The sequence below is a fragment of the Natator depressus genome, chromosome 5 (assembly GCF_965152275.1).
Source record: "Natator depressus isolate rNatDep1 chromosome 5, rNatDep2.hap1, whole genome shotgun sequence".
Lineage (NCBI taxonomy): Eukaryota > Metazoa > Chordata > Testudines > Cheloniidae > Natator > Natator depressus.
The window spans coordinates 2069818-2092923 of NC_134238.1; the positions used below are offsets into that span (position 1 = coordinate 2069818).

Genomic DNA, 23106 nt, shown 5'->3' on the forward strand with positions numbered 1-23106 from the left:
TTTCCTGCAGGAATCCCTATTATGATTAGAGATGCGTAAGCCAGCTGGGACCTTTGCTCATTCCTCAAACTCAACCTATACCCTATCTAAAGAGTGAGAGAGTGAATGTGTGTATTCTACCTTCAGGAATACTGGAAAACTCATGAGAAAGCCTTTTCATGGGAGACTTTTTTCAGCCCTAATATTTGTGTGCTTATCCCAAGGGTACACCTAAACATTATGATCCATCACCACCTCTCCAATTTCTCTGCAGCTCCTTCTGTGTCTGTTCCCTCCTCTTCTTGATACTATGTTCTCCACCTTCAGCTACCCTCCTATCTTCAGCATCTTTCCATACTCTGGCTAGCTGTAGCGGGGTGGACACCCGCTCGGGCCCAGAGGGGTTTAAAATAGCCCTGGGAGAGGGCTGGGGCAGGGGAAGAGCTGGGCTGATTGGCAGAGCAGCCACAGCTGGGGGCCAAGCCCCAAACAGACCCAGCAGGCCTTATCATAGAATCATAGAACAACAGGGTTGGAAGGGACCTCAGGAGGTCATCTAGTCCAACCCCCTGCTCAAAGCAGGACCGATCCCCAATTAAATCATCCCAGCCAGGGCTTTGTTAAGCCTGACCTTAAAAACTTCTAAGGAAGGAGATTCCACCACCTCCCTAGGTAACGCATTCCAGTGTTTCACCACCCTCCTAGTGAAAAAGTTTTTCCTAATATCCAACCTAAACCTCCCCCACTGCAACTTGAGACCATTCCTCCTTGTTCTGTCATCAGTTACCACTGAGAACAGGCTAGAGCCATCCTCTTTGGAAACCCCTTTCAGGTAGTTGAAAGCAGCTATCAAATCCCCCCTCACTCTTCTCTTCCATAGACTAAACATCCCCAGTTACCTCAGCCTCTCCTCATAAGTCATGTGTTCCAGTCCCCTAATCATTTTTGTTGCCCTCCGCTGGACTCTTTCCAGTTTTTCCACATCCTTCTTGTAGTGTGGGGTCCAAAACTGGACACAGTACTCCAGATGAGGCCTCACCAGTGTCAAATAGAGGGGAACGATCACGTCCCTCGATCTGCTGGCAATGCCCCTACTTATACATCCCAAAATGCCATTGGCCTTCTTGGCAACAAGGACACACTGTTGACTCATATCTAGCTTCTCGTCCACTGTAACCCCTAGGTCCTTTTCTGCAGAACTGCTGGCGAGCCATTTGGTCCCTAGTCTGTAGCGGTGCATGGGGTTCTTCCGTCCTAAGTGCAGGACTCTGCACTTGTCCTTGTTGAACCTCATCAGATTTCTTTTGGCCCAATCCTCCAATTTGTCTAGGTCCCTCTGTATCCTATCCCTACTCTCCAGCGTATCTACCTCTCCTCCTAGTTTAGTGTCATCTGCAAACTTGCTGAGGGTGCAATCCATACCATCCTCCAGATCATTTATGAAGATATTGAACAAAACCGGCCCCAGGACCGACCCTTGGGGCACTCCACTTGATACCGGCTGCCAACTAGACATGGAGCCATTGATCACTACCCGTTGAGCCTGACAATCTAGCAGCTTTCTATCCACCTTATAGTCCATTCATCCAGCCCATACTACTTTAACTTGCTGGCAAGAATACTGTGGGAGACAGCGTCAAAAGCTTTGCTAAAGTCAAGGAACAACATGTCCACTACTTTCCCTTCATCCACAGAACCAGTTATCTCATCATAGAAGGTAATTAGATTAGTCAGGCATGACTTGCCTTGGTGAATCCATGCTTTATAAAGGCCAGGGAAGCCAGGAGCAGGAAAGACACACTCTCTAGCTCTGAGAGGGAGGGACCTGGCTGCAGAGACCTAAATAAAGGACCTAGTTTGGAGCAGGCTGGGGAAAGGTCAAGGGAGCCGGGGAGCTCTGGCCAAGGAAAGCCCCAGGCTGCAGGCCTGGGAAGGCCTATTAGGTACGGGGGTTGCAGGGGCAGCCACGGGTAGGCAGAGGCAGCAGGTCCAAACCCAACCTTGCCAGTGATGAGCGGCTCATACTGCAGTCTGCCCCAGGGCGCGGGGACTAGCTGGTGACTGGCAGGAGCCTACGACTGAGGCGAGATAGGGATAGTGGATGGGGGCTTCCCCTGGGACGGGGAGCCCCAGAACTGTGGGGTACTGCCGGAGGGCAGCACCCAGTGAAAGCGGCAGGTTCCCCTGGGAGGGACACAGGAGCCAGCAGCAAGGCGAGACACCGGCCTGAAGAGGGTGCTCCGGAGGCTGGAACGCTAATTCCCTGAGATGACCAGCAGGAGGCACCGCCGGTGAGTCTGCGCACGGTTACACTAGCCCATCAATTATGTCTACCCTGTTTCATCAGTTTCCCTCCACTACTGGGCTACTGAGCGCCTTTGAACTAAATCCACAGAGACCACATGAACTCTCCAAAGTTCTCCTTCCTAAACAAGGTAACTTTACCCCCACCCTAAATGTTTCCTGATCTCCAGCTCGCTGTACTTGGTCACCACTCTCCACACAACCCTATTCACTGAAGTATCACACGCTTAGGGTGTGTCTACACCGCCCCACAGTTCAGACTAAAGGGGTGTGAATTACTACTCCAAACCAAAGTGCTATACTGTAACTACCCTGTATGGATACCAAGGATGCAAACTAGAGTTCCTAGTTCATGTTAACATAGTCCTCTTCAAAGACGACTTTATTAATGCAAACTAGGAACATTTTAGTTTGCGCCTGTAGCATCTGCATGGGGCAGGAGCAGCGCAGCCCTTAGATGTACACTGCCATTCACTCCTCCGAAGTCCAAACTGCAGGGCAGGGTAGACATAGCCTTAGATTTTGACAGGAGGTGGCCACAACTTTAGCTTCACACAGGTGTGTGTCTCTTCCATTTGTTCTCCATTTTTTACATTCAAGTCTATGGATAGCAATTTATTAAAATACATTCCCAATTGCTGCTTCTATTCCATACAAGAATTATCCTCTGTATGAAATTTTCGCTGCATTCTCTAAGTACTTAGCCCTTTCTTAAATGCTGATTTTAATCGCATTATCTCAACCTTTCAATGTCTTATTTCATCTTTTCGGGTTACTACCAACCAATTTTTCCTTGGCTCTCCTTAGAGTTCAAACTTCTTTTTATACTGGCACCATGCTATAAAAATGTCACAGTACCGTGCATATGCATTTTAATTATCTCCAGATGCAAATGTTTTAACAATGGCTAATGTGCAAGGATTTCAATGGCTCTTCATCTCAACACTGAAGACCACCTGTACAACTAACAAGGCTTTTTGGTAAATTGCAGAAACAAACTGGAACAAAACAAACCTGACCATGAAAACCCAGAGTAAACATGAACACTCCTGCCACAGGGACAGACATTCCAACTCAGGAGTTAAGATGTCTGAAAGGAACTTTCATCCCATGTCCTTTTAAAGATATTGTGCTTTTGTGGCTAATCTAATACTTCTAAACTAAAGATCACATTAAGAAACAGAATTATATATAGGCTGGTCAAAAATCATTTTTTATTTTTGTATAATGTTGACAGATAACATCAATGTTTATTTTAAGCATTTTTATTAATTTAAATTTTCACAGTTGTAAAGTAAGCAGGGATCAGACAATAGAAGGGTTAGACAATTATTTACGACAGTGGGGACAGATTCAAATAGTTAAAGCTTTATAAGGTTTAAATACAAACTGTCCACTTTACAAAGTAAATATCCCTTATGTAAAACTAATATTAAAGTTTTCAAGAAGCATTTTTCTTATTTAGATTATCTGTAAATTTTGATCATCATTAATAGAAACAGTTTTTCCTTGGTTTGTGTGTGTATGGAGAAAATTGATATCTACCAACATTTATCGATAAAAGTCTAATCTTTCCTAACCTAATTACATGTAGTAATAAAAATAACGATCTGTTCCAAGCACTCCAAATAACTGTTAAGGTTCATTCTCTACTGTATCCCTTAAACCTGTCCTTTGCGTGTATTATATCTAATTTATAATGTAAGCTCCTTGTAGCAGGGCCCTTTTAACAGTTCTGAAAAGCCTCATGCAGTTGTGAGGTGCTGCAGAAATAATAAAATTAACTGACTCATAAGGAATATTCCATCTCGCTAGTGATATGTCTATGTAGATTCTTACATGGCCCTCATTTGCTCTAGGACACCAGCATCTCAAACATATTGTTTGTATGAAGGTAGTGACTAAAGGCTCCAAGTAGGATCTGTGCCGCATTGTGCTGTGTACACAGAGACAGCGCCTGCCCTGAACACCTGGCACTCTAAAACTAAGGATGAGAATGAAACAGGCACAAAGAGGAGAAGTGACTTGCTCAAAGTCACGCAGCAGGAGTGGCCAAGCTCAGAACATCGAGTCCAGTGCCCTACCCACTAGATCAAGCTGCCTCTCCACATTAATGGATTCATCATAACAAACACTCTCCAACCCTGTAAGGCACATGAATATTACCATTCAAAATTTGCAGATGGGGAACTGAGGCAGAGAGATTAAAGGACTTGCTCAAGGTCAATCAAGAAGTCTGTGGCACAACCAGGAATTGTACCTTCCTTTATAGTATTTCAGACCAGTGCCTTAAAACACAAGTCCATCTCTCCCTCTCCTTGGAAAGAGCATGTGTCTGCAAGAGGGTGGTGGCTGTGCAGTACAGCAGCAGCGTAGAGCACAATTTCGAGATCTCATTTATTTCAGAAAATGTGTAGTCATTTTAATAGAAGCTGAGAGACTTCACCAGTCGTTAGACTAACACGAATCTAAACAAACCGTCAATTACGAGATTCTGTATATTGTGCACAGTTTGGAAAAGACTATGGACAACTTGTTTGCAAATGGCTCTTCTCCAGTCCCCTCCTCTCCCCGTTCCCACCCACCCCACTGTCAAAATGTTACAAGGAAAAGCCACTCACTCTGTAAGCAATCAGCATTGAGCAGGTCTTGGCACTTCTCGTGACATTTGACCCCACATTCAGTGCAGCGCATACCCTGCCGTGCAATGCCCCATAGGAGCCCTTCACACTCATAGCAATATGTAGGGGTCGTAGCTGTCCACACCTCAAAATTGTGAGGGGTTGTGCAGGAGATAGGGTAAATTAAGGCTTGCAGGGTCTTCTTATATACATGAGATTTCTGCAATACAAGAACACAAGCAATGTCTGGGATTAGGATGCTGTTAACATGCTTTGTTTAAGCAAGAGAGTCTTATCCTGGGATGATGGGACTGTTTTCTTTAGGGAATGTATCATTTTTCTTGAATGAAAAAGAGAAAAGGCTAAGATTAAATCATCAACGCCTGTCATGTTATGCCTGATGGAGCCATGACTGAGGTTGCCAAGCATGCTAACCAGAGGACCTTGTAGAAATGATGTGCAGAAAACACCATTTCAAAATCAGTTTTGCAGTTACTTTAAATAAACCATAACCAATGAGATTCAGAGAGCAAGAGAAGTCAGGTCTGTGTGTAATAGTAGACTACATAAAGTTCTACTCGGCATGTCTTCGTGCAGAAATCAGACCCTTACATGCTATTCTAAGGTTCTATCTGGGACATCATATTTGACACACATTTTTTTAAAAACCAAGTAATACCTGTTGCTTTACACCTAGACTCCTCGTCCTGCAGTGCTCATCTGATACTCCAAGAAGAATCTGAATATTCACATAACCAGCCCCCCAGTTAATTTGTTTAGGAAAGGCCCCGGGGAACAAATAAACTCTACTTACCAGCTCTTCATCCTTAAGAGAAGTTCTAGTGGCCATTGCTGAGGTAATTCCAGCCTTCCTGGATTGAGCCAATGACTGAGAAGGAAAAGCGTCTGTGATTCATTACAAAAGTGTACACAAATTCACTGGAGGTCACATATTTGTACATGCACAAAAGGGAAGATTCTGCTACCAGCAATGGTACTGAACAGAAAGTCTACACAAGTCAACAGCCCTCTGCTACATATTCCAAACGTAATTTCCATACCCCAGAACGAGTCAGGGTGTGTACTTTAAATACATAAAACTTGTTAACCATTTATGTTTCCTTCTGCCCCAATCCACTTAGCTCTGGAGTGAATTTTATTATTTTCCCCTGTATGAAGTGTAGATGAAAACTGGATTCTCTCCTGCATCCTTGAAACAGACAAGGTTTATACACAGTGTTCTAAACTCATGCTCCAGCTTCTACATTCAAGTTCTCTCAGACAAAGGACATCAAATTATCAGCCTTGTCACCTAGAAAGAGCTCCAAACAGGGATGGCTGGATTGGGTCAGAATGAGGAGGATAAACTAAAATCTTGAAGGACTTTATGGGATTGGAAGGGCAGTGTGTTCGAATGTGTCTGTGTGTCACATGCAGTGGCAATCACCGAATATAATGATCATCACTGCTTCTTAGAGTATCTACCTTCACATTACATCTGATGGAGGGACTGCAATCTTACATTTCTTAGGTTATTGTTTTTTCAGCACCTGCCACTGCCATCTAACCAATATCTAAAAGGCTAGATAAGCAGATTAGGTCCTCCAGCAAACTACTCTAGCTATAGGAAGGCAGACAAGGAAATAAGAGATGATGTTGCTGGTTCTAATAAAGCCAGCTAACCCTCTCAGAAGCCATCTTTTACTCTGATTTATGATGCTTGAGAGAAAAGACTGAAAAGGTTCATTCAGTCAGTGATGTGGTGGGCCAGAGTGAGGCATATGCATGCATTGTGGTATGGCAGCATTCAAAATAAAAAAGCAGAAACATTGGAGGGGAAGTAAAGTAAAAAAAATCTTTACTTCGGGTAAAGATGTGGTGGACAGTTTTTAGCTCCACTTACCATAACCTGTAGAGAGAGTGTGAAAGCATACAAAAGAAGTATAATAGGTTAATTCCATTATTACAAAGTTCCCAGAGATACAAGCAGTTAGTAAAACATACCCTCCTAGCCTCTGCACGTGCCAGATGAACAAACCAAACTCTCTATCTTTACACAGAATACATTCGATATCAGTGTATGGAGCTTAGAGATTTCACAACTTCTCCCAAGTGTTAACGTATTAGCTGTACCTGATACAATATTCAAACACCGTCCATGAAAGTTACACTCACGGACATGCCATCAGCGTGCGAAAGCAAGCTGACCTCACTGTACGGTTTCTACTGGAACATGTAACAGTGGGCGAACAGGTTTCAGTGATGGGAGGAATTTTTAACCTTCAAGGAGCACAACAAGTCCCGTGTACAGACACGAAGAAACAGTCGGCAGATTTATTTCTCTCTAACGTTCTTAGCACCTAGTATTTTTCCGAAACACCAGTCTAGACGTTTTCATATTCTACCCATAGGTTGGAGATAAATTAACTGGAGTAATAAACAGTATTGCGCCCCAAGGCACAAAGTGACTACAGCAATTATTATATTCATAGAAAGAAAAATCTTACCAAATCACTGACAAGTGGAATTGGTTTCTTTTTACGTAGGTCAGGCATGCTGTCAATGCCATAGAGACCACCTGCAGGCCTGGAAGTACACGGGGGAAATGTGTTAATAAGGTCACAGAAATGGCACAGTAGGATACTGTCACAAAACATCCTGTAGAAACCAAACATGGCCTCCTGCAAATATTGATCACTCTGCTAATAAAGTAATCAATGTAAATAGAAGGAATCAATCTTGACACTTGAAGGATTAATACATTGAAATGTGACTCAGTAACAAATAGAAAATGCTAAACCCTACAATGAATAACCGTGTCAAGTTTAAATGCTGAGAAGCACTCTGCTTTCTTTTGGTATAGCTGCATCCACAATTTACTGCTGCTGTTTTGAGCTTCATGTCATAAAAGTCCTTCGAGGTTTGGAAACCATGTTGGCCTCCTTCTTATCCCCTCTCTTCGCTGCCCCTCCCAATGAAATCAGTTTTGATCTCTTCTTCAGAAAAAAATCACAAGTTTTGACAGAGTTAATGCCAGAAGTAATCATACACAATTGTGGCAGCAACACTTCAAACTCTAGACAGACACACTCCATTTACTGTAACTCCAGCCTCCTGTCATTTTTTGTGTATCTACCAGTATTCAGAACACTGCTACAGTGTGAGAGAGAGGTAGATAAGGTGGGAAAGTGCCAAAGGGAGAATGACCAGCCTAAAGGTCATAGCCAACTGTCATTCACATCAGTGCAGAACACAAGTCCTGGGACTCAGGCCTTTAGGATTTTGGGGGGAAATTCCGTATTTTGGGGAAAAGGAGAAAACATTTCTCTAGTTTTTTTATTTTTATGATGCCAAGGCTATTTCTAATATTCCAAACCTCGGGACAAGGATGGATTTCATCACCAAGGACTATCACTAAGCTGACAGGTAGAGGCATGAAGATTCATAGACAACAGGAATACAAGTGCTACAATATGGTAAAATTATATTTATTTTACAGCATCCAGAAGAGATGCAATGATTTTTTTTTAAATCAAAACTTAAAAGATTCTCCTCTCCAAAAATAAATAGTTTTTAGTATACTTTCTTTTCCATGCAAGTTACCTGACCAATGCAGGATTCTTGTAACAGAAACAATCATCGCCTTTAAATTTCAAACATTTTCCATATAAAGAGAGGGGGATTTTAAAACATTATAGATTCCCACACTGAAGTGCCAGCCATTCATTAGTAAAGTCGGCAGTGGAGTGAATGGCTGCGTTCTTTCCATGAAAACCAGAGTCATTTCCTTGGCAACGCTTATAGCGTGTAATATTAAATGGTACCGTTCGTTTTCCTTGGTGCAGAAAACAATTACAATAATCCTATTAAGTGATAATATTAGGCAAATGTAAGTTTGAGCTCAAAGTGGCTTGTCACTGAGAGTTAAGCGCCTCACTAAATCCATTGCATGCATTTACACAACACCAAGTAGAAGGCAGTATGCTAACTACAAAAGCGCAGAGCACTAGCTGTGAACAAATGTGCTTTCCTTTAAGATCACTGTGGTTAAACTAAAACCGGAACTTTTAAAGCAAACATCCTGATTTCCTCCATAAAAGAGGGATGGACCGCCATGACAGAGCCTCCTTTAAAGGGCCCTTTAAAGGATGTGTGCTTCTAAGTCCCTCTTGGGAATGAGCTGAAAACTCCACAGCCACGCTACACAGGAGCCTTTTTCTTTAAAACTTCCCGCCACTGCACAACCACCATTCGGAGGTTACAAGTTTGGCAGATAGGAGTAACTCTGTAGATGTAACAGGCTTAGATTTTTGTAAGGCATTTCACGGAGTACTGCACAGCATTCTTATTTTAAAATGCGCATTATGCAGCATCAATACAGCACACCTTACGTGGATTAAAAACTGGCTACCTGACAGATCTCAAAAAGTGGTTGTCAATGGAGAATGATCATCAAATGGGGATGTTTCTAGGGGAGTCCCACAGGGTATGGTACTAGACCAGTGGTTCCCAAACTGGGGTTTGCAAAATGTTACAGGGGGTTCTTGGGGGGGAATTCCCTAATGGCGGACAGAGCTGTCCCTAGGGACCCCGGGCAGCATGGGGGCAGCAGCCCAGAGCCCCTGGACTTCCAAGAGCTAAGCAGATCAAAGCAAGCATATCTGTCACAATGAGGAGATTTAAACTTCAAGACTCCTTATAAGAAATGGAAAGGGGGGTGGACATTTTTTTGCTGTTTTTAAAATTAAATAGGCGGCTAGTATTGTTTTTAAAATTATTATGAAGAACAAGTTTAAGCTTTGTTGTAATATACGTTGTTTGCCTGGACTGCTCAAGACCTGAATGCTTGTGTAGGAGGAACTCTGAGTTGGCTTCTTAATATCTTCATGCTGTTTCACATTTGATACTCCTTGATGAAACATAAGAGACTTGTCTTATAACAGACTTATTCAAAGTGATACAAGCTAAGAAAGTGAGATCTTGGAAGAGTGTTGCCATTTTCATAATGTAATAAAAATACTGTAATGATAAATAATAATAGTGTGTAATAAGCATGTCATTAAAACAAATTTTATATTTCCAAGATCACTGCTTTTATAATTTATACTCAGGTAAAGGAGAAACTACCTGGAAATATTCGTTTTTAGGAGGGGGTTTGCGAGACTTGACATTTTATTGAAAGGGGTTCACAGGCTGTTAAAGGTTGGGAACCACTGTACTGGACCAAATGCTATTAAACATTTTCATCAATGATCTGGAAATAAATACAGAAATCACTACTGGTAACATTTCTGAATGACAACGAGTGGTGGAGTAGTTAGAACTGATTATACTGAGGACAGTCATACAGAGTGATTGGAATTGCTTGATAAACTGGGCCCATTCAAACAGAAGGTGTCTTAACACAGCCAAATGCAAAAAGTTATACAACGAGAAATGTAGGCCACACTTACAGAATGGAGTACTGTATCCTGGAAACCAGCGACATTGAAAGGATCTAGGGGTCGTAGTGAACAAACCACTAAACATGAGCTCCCAGGGCAATGCAATAAGAGCTAACGTGATCCTTGAATGTATAACCAGGGGAATACTGAGTAGGAGGGAGGTTATCTTACCTCTGTGTACTGCAATGGTGAGACCAATACTAGAATACTGTGTACATTTCCAGTGTCCACACTTTGAAAAGGATGTTGAAAAGTTGGAGAAAGCGCAGAAAAGAGCCATAAAAATTGTTAGAGGGCTGGAGAAAATGCCTTACAGTGAGAGATTGAAGGAGCTCTACTTATTTAGCTTATCAAAAAGAAGATAGAGGTGACGATCGCTACCAGTAACTAACTGCTTGGGGAATAGAAATTTGATAACAGAGGGCTTTTCGATCTAGCAGAGAAAGGCATAACAAGATTCAATGACTCGAAGTTGAAGCTAGACAAATTCAGACTGGAAATTAAAAATTTAACCTTAAGTGAGGTTAATTAACCATTAGAACAATTCACCAAGAGTTATGCTGGATTCTCCATCACTGGAAATCTTGAAATCAAGATTACAAGTTTTTCTAAAAAGATCTGCTCTAGTTCAAACAGGAATAAAGGGAAGTTCTCTGGCCTGTGTTATACAAGAGATCAGACTAAATGCTCACAATGGCCCCTCCTGTCTTTATAATCTCTGAATCTAAAAATAGTTAACATTTGTATATAACCTTGCATCTTCAAACCACTTTGGAATCATTAATGCAACTGAACAAATTCTGTTAGGAATGTATACTATAATCAGTTCTAAAGTACAGGATAGCCTTAGAGTTAAGGCACGTAGAATCATAGAAGATTAGGGCTGGAAGAGACCTCAGGAGGTCATCTAGTCCAATCCCTTGCTCAAAGCAGGACCAACACCAACTAAATCTCCCCAGCCAGGGCTTTGTCAAGCCGGGCCTTAAAAACCTCTAAGGATGGAGATTCCACCACCTCCCTCAGTAACCCATTCCAGTGCTTCACCACCCTCCTAGTGAAATAGTGTTTCCTAATACCCAACCTAGACCTCCCCCACTGCAACTTGAGACCATTACTCCTTGTTCTGTCATCTGGTACCACTGAGAACAGCCTAGCTCCATCTTCTTTGGAACCCCCCTTCAGGTAACTGAAGGCTGCTATCAAATCACCCCTCACTCCTCTCTTCTGAAGACTAAATAAGCCCAGTTTCCTCAGCCTCTCCTCGTAAATCATGTGTCCCAGCTCCCTAATCATTTTCATTGCCCTCCACTAGACTCTCTCCAATTTGTCCACATCCCTTCTGTAGTGGGTGGATCAAAACTGGACGCAATACTCCAGGTGTGGCCTCACCAGTGTCGAATAGAGGGGGAATAATCACTTCCCTTGATCTGCTGGCAAAGCTCCTACTAATACAGCCCAATATGCCATTGGCCTTCTTGGCAACAAGGGCACCCTGCTGACTCATATCCAGATTCTCATCCACTGTAATCCCCAGGTCCTTTTCTGCAGAACTGCTGCTTAGCTAGTCGGTCCCCAGCCTGTAGCAGTGCCTGGGATTCTTCCGTCCTAAGTGCAGGACTCTGCGCTTGTCCTTCTTGACCCTCATCAGACTGGCTCTTTCACACAACTCCGATATGTTCAGCAAGTTGCTGCGCCTCCTTTTCTGCAGCTGGAAAATGGGGACACCGCCACAAATGTCTTGGGGGGGGCACTCAGATACCAGGGCGACTGGGGCCATATAATCATCTAGATGGACTGGCAGAGGCTGGAAAGGAATGGGCAACTACATGAACCAATAGGGCAAAATTAGTGATATAAATCGAAATAGTTACTGAAGATTCCTGTGCTTTTAGAGTATATGGTTTGCTGTAATGTCATTTTGATCAGTGGCTCTCAACCTTTTCAGACGACTGTACCCCTTTCAGGAGTCTGATTTGTCTTGCGTACCCCCAGGTTTCACCTCACTTAAAAACTACTTGCTTATAAAAATCAGACAAAAATACAAAAGTGACACAGCACACTATTACTGACAAATGGCTCGCTCTCTCATTTTTACCATATAATTATAAAATAAATTGATAGGAATATAAATATTATACTTACATTTCAGTTTATAGTATATAGAGCAGTATAAACAAGTCATTGTCCATATGAAATTTTAGTTTGTCCTGACTTCGCTAGTGCTTTTTATGTAGCCAATTTAAAACTAGACAAATATCTAGATGAGTTGATGTACCCCCTGGAAGACCTCTGCATACCCCCAGGGGTACATATACCCTGGTTGAGAAGCAGTGGTTTTGATGATTTACAGCTAACCAAATTTCACCTCTCTCACACAATCTTAACTTTGTCAGCTTGTTTGGTTGTTGAACTATGGTGCTTGCTGTCTGGCACCACGTCTCAATCCCAGGCCCATGGGGCAGGTGAATGGGAGCTGTACCCTCTGCACCAGGCTACAAGGGCTGACAAGGGAGCTGCTGACAATACCCCGTCACCAGAGGCTATGCTTACTGACTCAGCAGGGTCAGATGACTACCAGCAGATTGGTGACTGGACATCACGGGGTGTAAAGCTTCCTCTTCCAGTCCTATCCCTTGTTTGAGCAAACAGTCACTAGGCCACTTACTGCCCAGACTCTGAGACCAAGTCCCTGCCTCCTGCTCCTGCTATCTTGCTTTATTCCCGCTATCACACCTCGTCCCTGTTCCAGTGGCCCACACCTTGTTCCTGGTTCCTGCTTCTTTGCCCGGATCCCAGCTGCTGACTCCAGCTTTGACCCTTGGCATGACCTCTCACTCAGACTCTGGCTTTGATTCTTGGTGTGAGCACGACCCCAACACTACTCAAGGCTCTGACCACTGGATCAGACTATGTATCTTATGGGCCATGACAGCTTGCTCAGATCAACCTCAGTCTCCTCCAGGACTCATCGTTGAACCCCTAGTGGGAGCACAGACACCACGAGGGCTTCTGCTCCATCGTCACTCCAGGGGCCTGTGAATCGGCAGCAGAAGATCACTGCCCTCTAGGCAGAAAACTAGAAACTGAAGGACCAAGTATGACATCTACAGATGAGAAATCGTTCGCAGAAGCAAGCTACCGTACTCAGAGTGGTTGTGGGTACCCACTCAGCTTTTCGTACAACACTGGCTCGGATGACCAGCCCCAGAGTGCCTGTGTTGGAGAGATATGATGGGACCTGCAGTAAGTTTCACAGGTTCATTACCCAGTGCAGACTCCTGTTTATGCTGCATCCCAAAAATATGTCAACAGATCAAGTTAAAGTAGGGACTAATATAGAGCCTGCTTACCAGTGAGGCTCTGGCATGGGACTCTTCCTTTTTAGAACAGAATCATTCAGTACTGACCAACTGGGATTCGTTCTTACAAGCGTTTGCCAGTATTTTTCAATGACCCTCACAAAGCCCACATAGCAGAGACTGCCTTACCAAAGTTTCAAAAAAAAAAAAAAAAAAAAAAAACCAACCTGGGGTCAGCCCCTTCCTATGTTGCCAGTACAGATGTTTGGCTGTAGATGCCACCTGGAATGCCGCCATCCTCCATCCATTTCGGCATGGCCTTTGTGAAGAACTAAGAGACCTGGTGGATCCCCTCCCCCACCAGTTTAAGAGGCTTTCACGGGCTTGTGCATCCGGATAGGCACCAGACTGCACGAATGGCTACTGGAATGTAGGAGGAGCCCTCCTACCTCACGCACTTACCTAAGGCTCAGCCCTCAGGACCAAGTGAGCTTGTCCCCGCCTATCATTGGATGAACAAGAGTTCCAAAGATGGGAAAACCTCTTCCTCTATTAGGGAGGAGCAGGGCATACAGTACCCAAGCGTCCTGTCAAAAACCATGCTAACCTGATGACAGTGAAGAGACTAACTTCACACCCAGTCATGAACCCAAGCCTGGGTACCACCAGGGAGAAATCCTGAGATTATGCTGAACTAGGAGTTCCTCCTCCACCTCCACTTATACAGATTTCCCTGAAATTGCAGATCCTGCAGGTTGAGCAGGAGTTTCCCATACAATGACTGATTCAGGAGCAGGGGACAATTTTATGGATTTTTCCACCGTCATGATCCTCAGTCTCCCACTACAACCCAAGGTTACACCGGACGTGGTAGAAACAATAGGTGGGTCTCCGCTGGCATCAAGCCTTGTTACACAGGAGACTGCACTGATGGAATTGGTGACAGGGGAGCACCACAAAGTCATACGGTTTAACCTTATTACCTCCTCACATTTCACCATGATTTTAGGGGCATGCTGGCTTACCACCACAATCACCATATTCATTACCTTCCAATCCAGCTTCTGTAGGGAGAGTTGCTTTCCTGTTCAAGAACTCAAAACCCTAGAAACCAAGACTGAGGGTACCACTCTGGCAACCCAGACATTCCCCCACGTAACAGCAACCATGTCAGACCTAAAAATGCCAAAGCCATACAATGGACCACATCTTCCTGCAAAATACTAAGACTGCCAGGATATTGTCATAAAACAGAAAGCTAACTCACTACTTCCACATTGTGTTTATGATTGCCCCATTGACTTTCAGCCCAGAGCTAACGTGCTATTCAGGCATGTATATTTATGTCAAAACCAGAGCTGGCAGCGTTAAGTGAGTACCTTCAGGAAAACCTAGCTAAGGTTTTATTTACCTCCTCTGCAGGAGCCCTAATACTCTTTCTCGCAAAAAAGACTGCTCCTGAGAGTTTGTGTAGACTACAGGGCACTGAACATAATAACTATATGCAATCAGTACCCCTTACCGGTAAGCCCAGAGGACCTGGACTGAGTCCGGTCAGCTCAGGTGTTCACCAAACTGGACCTCAGAGGAGCAGAATATCCTAGTTCAGTTTGTAATAGCATATTCAGAGGCTATTTAATTTAATTATATATATATATATATATATATACACACACATATATATATAATTATGGTCCTGCCATAAATGCAGGGGACTGGACTAGATGACCTTGCAAGGTCCCTTCGAGTCCTATGATTCTATTCCAGTAGTCCAGCAAGCCAGACCACCATGTCCACGAAGTTCTCAAACGATTGCACTAGCATGGTTTATATGGAAAACTGGAAAAGTATGCATTTGACCAATCATCCATCAAGATTTTGGGGTTCATCCTGTCAGCAGACAGACTATGGATGGACCCACAGAACGTGTCTGCAATTTGGGGTTGGGCCAAACACTCAATCATCTGAGACATCCAAAGGTTTGTGGGGTTTGCCAACTGGAGGCCCACCAATGCTTTGAACACCTGAAGACAGCTTTCACATCTCCCCAGTTGCTGACTCTGACTTTGGCACTTGGATGACCATGACCCTAACTCTACTCCTGGGTCTGACAGCCCACATTATGGGCCCTGACACTTGCACAGTGCACATGGTTTTGCTAACATGCACATTGCAGATATAAAAGTAGGAGGATCTTACTGCTCAGCAACATATGTAATATTTGTAGGAGTTTTATTACAGCGTGATCTGTTGATGGATGGAATAGCGTCCGTGTATAAGCAGAAATGGAATGTTTGATTTTTTGCATAAATATATTGTTTCGTTATATACGGTACTGCACATGAATAATATTTTGTGCTGAAGCTTTACCTGAATTTTTTAATATTTGGTATCAATACTTATTTTGTATTGGAAGCGTACCCATTGAGAGAATGTGCATGTCTATTTTAATACTACAGAAACAAGGTGGGTGAGACAAAACCTTTTATTGGACCAATTTCTGTTGGTGAGAGAGAAGTTTCGTGTAAGCTCGAACGCATGTCGCACTCATCAACAGACGTTAAGGCAAAATAAAGCTTGAGTGGATTGTGGCACTTCCATAGATTCTGAGGCCAAAAGGGACCACAATGATCATCTAGTCTAACCTAATGCATAACACAAGACATAGAATTCACCAAAATAATTCTTATGCATTTTTAAATATGTTATTAGACCTCTCATCGTATAAGAACATAAGAACGGCCACACTGGGTCAGATCAAAGGTCCATCTAGCCCAGCATCCTGTCTTCCAACAGTGGCCAATGCCAGGTGCCCCAGAGGGAATGAAGAGAACAGGGAATCATCAAGTGACCCATCCCCTGTCGCCCATTCCCAGAACCAAAGCATTTGGTTCAGTGTTAGCTGTATTAGGCATTAACACCCTTTCAACCTGAGCCATCTTTTATTGAAGTTCTTTGTGTGGCAGAATACAGTATATAAATTGCAGTTTGGATAAACATCACACTTCTGGTATAATGAAGAAATGTTAAATGAATTATTTTGTCTGACGCAAATTTAAATTGTGTAGAATAGTACAAGTCTTGTTTAATACAAAAATCATTTAAAATCAGTAATTATTTCAAAAAGTATAATTTCTACTCTTTAGGCCAGCAAATCATCTTAAGTGTGTGAACTGCTATATTTATTATACAAACTCCTTGTTAAAAAGGGAGTAGAAGGTGTTGTTTATAGTTAGAATAAATCACTATCGTCTGCTACCGCTAATTGCCAGTTCTCCACCAACCTCCTCGGCAGAGTCTTGGGCTCCTCTGGGAAGCAGGAGGTTGCTAGGCAGCACTAGGCTTCTGCAGGTGTGGCAAGAAGCGCTCTATGGCAGAGCCAACATTGCAAAACAATTACTAAAAAATAAAGAGCTGTAAAATGAAGCCTTATTCGGTTTAACTTAATGTTTGGTTAAGAAAACCTATTTCAATGTTATGAAATCTAATTTACACACAGGGAGAACCAATATTGTGCTGAGATTTCAGGACAAAGCTGCTTCTGCACATCAGTGCCTACTGTGTACTGTACACATGCAACGACAGTGAATGAAAAAACAAAGCAAAGCCATATGTTTCTATCCAAATATCACACACACAAAACTCAAGCAGCATTAATGTGTCCACGTCTTTGTCCTGAAGAAACTCGAATTATGAAGAAACTACAGTGGTGACATCCAATATGCAAAGTATCACGCCGACTTAACTTGTAATCAAAATCTGCCAGCTCCAGGTGCTGTGGCTAGCATACTACACAGTGAAGAAACTGCAACTCACCTCACGCTGACGAGCTACAGATTAATAGTTGTGGCCATTATTGAGCTAAAGAGATTTTGCAAAGCTTTGCCGAGTCCCTCCAGTTTTATCAGCTTACTCTACTTGCCATCGTTGCTGCACTCATAGGATAGTTTCACAACATTCTTTAGGTCCATTTTATCAGGAGCTAGGACAAGGCATCTGAACACCAGTAGAACTCAATGTTTATTCTGAGATGCTGTTTTTCCTTTCCAATATGGCCAGCTACCTGGTTGACTCAGAACAAGATAGTATACAAAGCCTCCTCTAAGATTTTAGGCACTTGACCACTGCCATTTGGATAGAAAGGACTATGAATACTTATGATCACCATACACATTTGCATATAGCACTTTATAAACAAGGTGTAGCCATTCCAATGTAGTACTTGAGTCCAGGTCTCAACATGAACAGCCGCACAATACACACTATTGTTATGTCACTTTCCTCTCAATTTAAATGGAGGCTGTGAAAACATATCAGCATCCTGCTCTTGGAAGCGGTGTGGTCATCTTTATGACTTAAAGTGCTACAATTTGAAGAGAATCATTAAAAACAATTTGTAGAGTGATGTCGCTTATACTTTTGCTTAAGTGAAATGAGACACAAAATAGCATGAAACAATTAAAATGGAAAATTAAATAGTCCAAAACCCCACTTACCCTTCTTTGAACCAAGGTGGTTTTGATGGATCTCCATCATCTTGACCCTTAAATGATGAAAAAGAAACAAAGTTAGCTTCCAAAAGAAGAGACCCTGAAATAAATCAGCAGGATAAGGTTTGGGGAGAGGTGTAATGGAGCACACTTCATGCAGGTAAATGCACACAAACACTCCATTTCCAGAAACACCTCAAATGACTGCAGCAAGGCGGGACAGGTCATGGGGATACACAAACAGTTGATGGAATCTCATCAAACACCTAAAGAGGGACCAAAAGAGCCTGTTCAGTGCACTCCCCTTTCAAAAGAAGTCTCAGAAGAGCAACTCCAGCCTTCCCCACCCAGCCAAAGAATTCCTTATCGCTCTAGATCACCAGGAGTACATTTATATTTGAATATTATAAATTAAAAACAAGCTGTAAGAAATGCACAAATGTGGGACAGAATGAAGCTATAAACATAAGTGATCTTGATTTACTTAGCAGGGGAATACCTCAACCTACTGTGATTTTATTCATGCACAAATATAAATCCTAATCCACAAAACAAAAACTTCAGTTTGCTGTTAGAACTCCACCTTTAAGTTAATGTGCAAAAGCTTTGTACTCCACAGGGTATACAGGGACATTCACTTTTTAATGAGGTGCCCAGCTGAGAACCGGGACAGCTGCAATCCCTAGGCACAATGGGGTAAACTATGGTCAGGTTTTCAGTATCACATCTGGCTTGTGTCAGTTCAAGCCACACTCTTACAATAGTGTAAGGAACATACATTTGTGGGCAAAATGTCGTTTGACTTTGCTTTTATAAAAATTCCTCAATGGAATGACATAAGAATTGAGAAGGGTTTAAATATTTATTATGTACCTAAAAGGACCAGTAAAATTTGCTGTGCAGAGGGAAATTGTTTACTGTAACTATACCTGGAGAAAAAAAGGTACCTTTATTGTCTATTGCTAACCAACTCTTGGGGCTCATGCTAAGGTTGCCATGTGTCCAGTTTTTGACCGGACTACCCAGTCGAAAAGGGACCCTGATGTAGTAGTAACATAAGCCTGAAACATGAGCCCTTGTATCAGAGGCTGGTATGAGGCCTGAGATAAAGTAGTGGTCAAAGCTTTGCTGATATAAGGCAAAGTCAGGCTGTGAGCAAGAGGAAGGCCCTGCTCACAGATTTTGGCAAGAACAGGGCTGATATTGCGAAAATGCACATTCCTAAGAGGTGCTAGCACAGAGCACACACGCAAACACATTGCAGAAGGGTGGTACCAGAACACCCCAATACCAGCATGTTCTCCAAAGATAATAGGAACACGCTGACCCCTCCTAAAGATAAGGTCTGGATGACAGTGTGATGGGTGGTAACTGGCTATGTCAGAGGGTGTCAACTAACTACCTCAGAGGAGTAATATGTAACTTGTTTGTAACTGATGTATAAAATGGAGTCTCAGAGGGAGAGTCAGCCTAGGGGGGAATGGAAAGTCCTGCCATTCACTGAGCTGCGTCCATTGTCACGGGCACACGTATTAGTATCCTTGTAGAGTCTGCCAGCTGCTATTACCATGCTTTGTCGACAATAAACCTGGCTGGGCGCCTTCGTATCTTAACGGATCCTGTGGTCATTGGGCAGTTTGACTGAGGTCTGCTCTGCCAACTATTTGCACAGAGCTGGGACGGCACACAGAGAACACACACATGCAGGCAAACATCTAAACGCTTGGCAGCTCCAGTCAGCACGGCTGACCGGGCTGCTAAAAGTCTGGTCTGCAGCGCAGTGGGGGTAAGGCAAGCTCCCTGCCTGCCCTAGCTCCACTCGGCTCCTGGAAGCAGCCGACACGTCCCTCCAGGTCCTAAGTGCAGGAACCATGGCCAATGGGAGCTGCAGAGACGGCACCTGCGGACACAGGCAGCACGTGGGCGCGAGCAGCACGCAGCGCTCCCTGCCCCCTGGGCCTAGGAGCCGGATATACCGGCTGCTTCCGGGAGCCGCCTGATACAAGCGCTGCCTGGCCAGAGCTTGCGCCCCAAACTCCCTCCCACACTCCAACCACCTGCCCCAGGTTGGAACCCCCTCCTGCACCCTAACTCCCACCCCAGCCCTGAGCCCCCTTCCTGCACCCTAAATCCCTTCATCCCTGGCCCCACTGCAGAGCCCACATCCCAGCCAGAACCCTCATCCCCTCTCACCCCCCAACTCCCTGCCCTAGCCCAGAGCCCCCTAAACCCCTCATTTCTGGCTCCACCCCAGAGCCTACACCCCCAGTGGGAGCCCTCACCCCCCCCCCGCACCCTAACCCCTTGCCCCAGACCCGTGAAAATGTGTGAGGGTGAGGGAAAGTGAGTGACGGAGTGAGGGGGTGGGGCCTCAGAAAAGGGGCAGGGCAGAAGTGGGGCAAGGGTGTCCAGTTTTGTGCGATTAGAAGGTTGGTAACCCTAGCTCATGCCCTTCCAGAACTTCATCTTCAAAGCTGAATAACTACTTTCTAATGGTAAGATTGGGGTATGTGGAAGAGATCATAACATTTAAGAGTGATTATTTTAGGTCAGTATGAATCTTAATTTGCTGACAGTATATAAATCACGTGTACAGAAAAGAAAAACATAAGTGTAAATCATTATCTTTGGAGATTGCAAAGATGGTTAGTATAACAGGCACCCTTTCTCTAAAAGTGGGTGTCCTCTCCAGAATCCACATCAATGTAAAGGGACATCTGTCAGCAAGTACATTCCAGTCAAATAATGGATAGAAAACAGAGGACAGCATCAGAAGGGAAGATTCTTCTCTTTCTTTCCTGTGGGCATAACATAGAAATTATGGACAGAATCATATACTCATGAAGAACCTTCCATGGAAGACCTGAAGGTACTGAGAAAACATAGCGAGTTTCCACTCAGTTTGTATCATCAACCTCTCAGGGCGAGAAGTCCAATTTCCTTACTGTTATTTATTATTTCTATAGCTCCATTGGCGTGCATGACACTGTCTAGACAGAAAACAAGACTCCTAGCCTGAAAAGCGTACAGTCTAACTTGGATTAAACAGATGAAGACAGGATGGAGGCAAATGTTGCAACAAAGTCAGATAGTTCAAACTAAGTTTGGCACATGCCTTGCTCATTCCATTGATTTAAATATATATAAGTTTTAATGTATCCCAATTTTGATGATACATGATTGTGAAGGCTTGCAGAACAAGCAAGAAGCAGGAGCTTCCAGCCCTACTGAAATCTGAAGATCAGTGGAGTTTCCTCACAGATCTTGGGGCATCTGCAGAGGGAAGGAGCATTCCTCTGAGGGGGCTATACCTCTTCACAACTTCCTGGGTGCCCCCATTGAAGCCACGCCATCAATACCCTCTCACCTAAGCCATACCTCTACAGTCCCACTGAGGTGATCTGACAATGCAGAGTGAGGACACAAGGGGACCATAAAAATCTACAGAACAGTATAAACAGGTATTTCCTTTCAAAGCAGAAAAACAGAGTACAGGAATAATTCCCACACTTTTCCTATAAACTTCAGGAGAAGATGCAATTAAGCATATAGTTAAATCAATAGGATTGTCAAGCCCACTGAAGATATGAATTCAATGTTCTGGTAGCAGTAATACAGGAGTGAAAAAGCAATTTTTCCACTGGAATCAAGGACCAAATGTGTTAATGCAAATTAACAGTGGTTTATTGCTGAAAATAACTTCTCAGATACAGAGAGTGGTAGAAAAAGTATTTGACTAGCTCAACAGAGGTGTACTAAATATAATTAGCCAGTTTTCAAGAGATTAAAACACCAGCATAAATAGTGTCCAGAATATTTAATATTTCTAAAATCTGCCCGACAATAAGGGATTGGAAGCTGCATTTCCTGCAGCTAGGATTAGTTGAAGTTAGACGTACCTCAGGAGGTGCTATCACAGCAGAGAGAGAACGTAACATATCATAATATACCCTACAGCACCTAGTGACATTTTGCAGAGAGTTACATTCGCCTGTCAAGGGCAGAGATGTCAGATTGCAGTGCTGTTAGAGTGGAATTACCAGAACTGATGAGCGCTGTCCCTTGAGCCTGGCAGTTTGTTGTCAGAAGGTAGCACCGCACCTTTCCCATGAAAGGGAAAGGGTTCAGCAGCCGGCTACGGGCCTGGGCCAGGCTGCTAGTTACAAGACAGTTCGAGTCAATACAAAACACTTAGCCCTGGTCTACACTTGGGGGGGAGGGGGGTGTCGTCGATCTAAGTTACGCAACTTCAGCTATGTGACCGAAGAGATTGAAGTGTTTTCCGACTGGTTTTTGAATGTTTTAATTCTTGATGTCTGATTTGTGTCCATTTATTCTTTTACGCAGAGACTGTCCAGTTTGACCAATGTACATGGCAGACGGGCATTGCTGGCATATGATGGCATATATCACATTGGTAGATGTGCAGGTGAACGAGCCTCTGATAGTGTGGCTGATGTGATTAGGCCCTATGATGGTGTCCCCTGAATAGATATGTGGACACAGTTGGCAACGGGCTTCGTTGCAAGGATAGGTTCCTGGGTTAGTGGTTCTGTTGCGTGGTTGCTGGTGAGTATTTGCTTCAGGTTGGGGGGCTGTCTGTAAGGAAGGACTGGCCTGCCTCCCAAGATCTGTCAGAGTGATGGTCGTCCTTCAGGATAGGTTGTAGATCCTCGATGATGCGTTGGAGAGGTTTTAGTTGGGGGCTGAAGGTGACAGCTAGTGGCGTTCTGTTATTTTCTTTGTTGGGCCTGTCCTGTAGTAGGTGACTTCTGGGTACTCCTCTGGCTCTGTCAATCTGTTTCTTCACTTCAGCAGGTGGGTATTGTAGTTGTAAGAATGCCTAATCACATCAGCCACACTATCAGAGGCTTGTTCACCTGCACATCTACCAATGTGATATATGCCATCATGTGCCAGCAATGCCCCTCTGCCATGCACATTGGCCAAACTGGACAGTCTCTACGTA

At 43.6% G+C, this 23106-nt stretch overlaps 1 protein-coding gene across 5 annotated transcripts in view; it reads right to left on the minus strand.

The window, feature by feature from the left end:
• UNC13B (unc-13 homolog B) overlaps nucleotides 1–23106 on the minus strand; it is a 400249-nt gene that overhangs the window by 139898 nt on the left and 237245 nt on the right. For all 5 annotated transcript variants that reach the window (XM_074952218.1, XM_074952216.1, XM_074952217.1 and 2 more), the window contains 4 exons: nucleotides 18144–18190; nucleotides 7412–7490; nucleotides 5719–5793; nucleotides 4905–5124 (listed from right to left, as the gene is read on the minus strand). In XM_074952218.1, the coding sequence (XP_074808319.1) occupies nucleotides 4905–5124; nucleotides 5719–5793; nucleotides 7412–7490; nucleotides 18144–18190 (421 nt within the window). The remainder of the gene's footprint in view (nucleotides 1–4904; nucleotides 5125–5718; nucleotides 5794–7411; nucleotides 7491–18143; nucleotides 18191–23106) is intronic.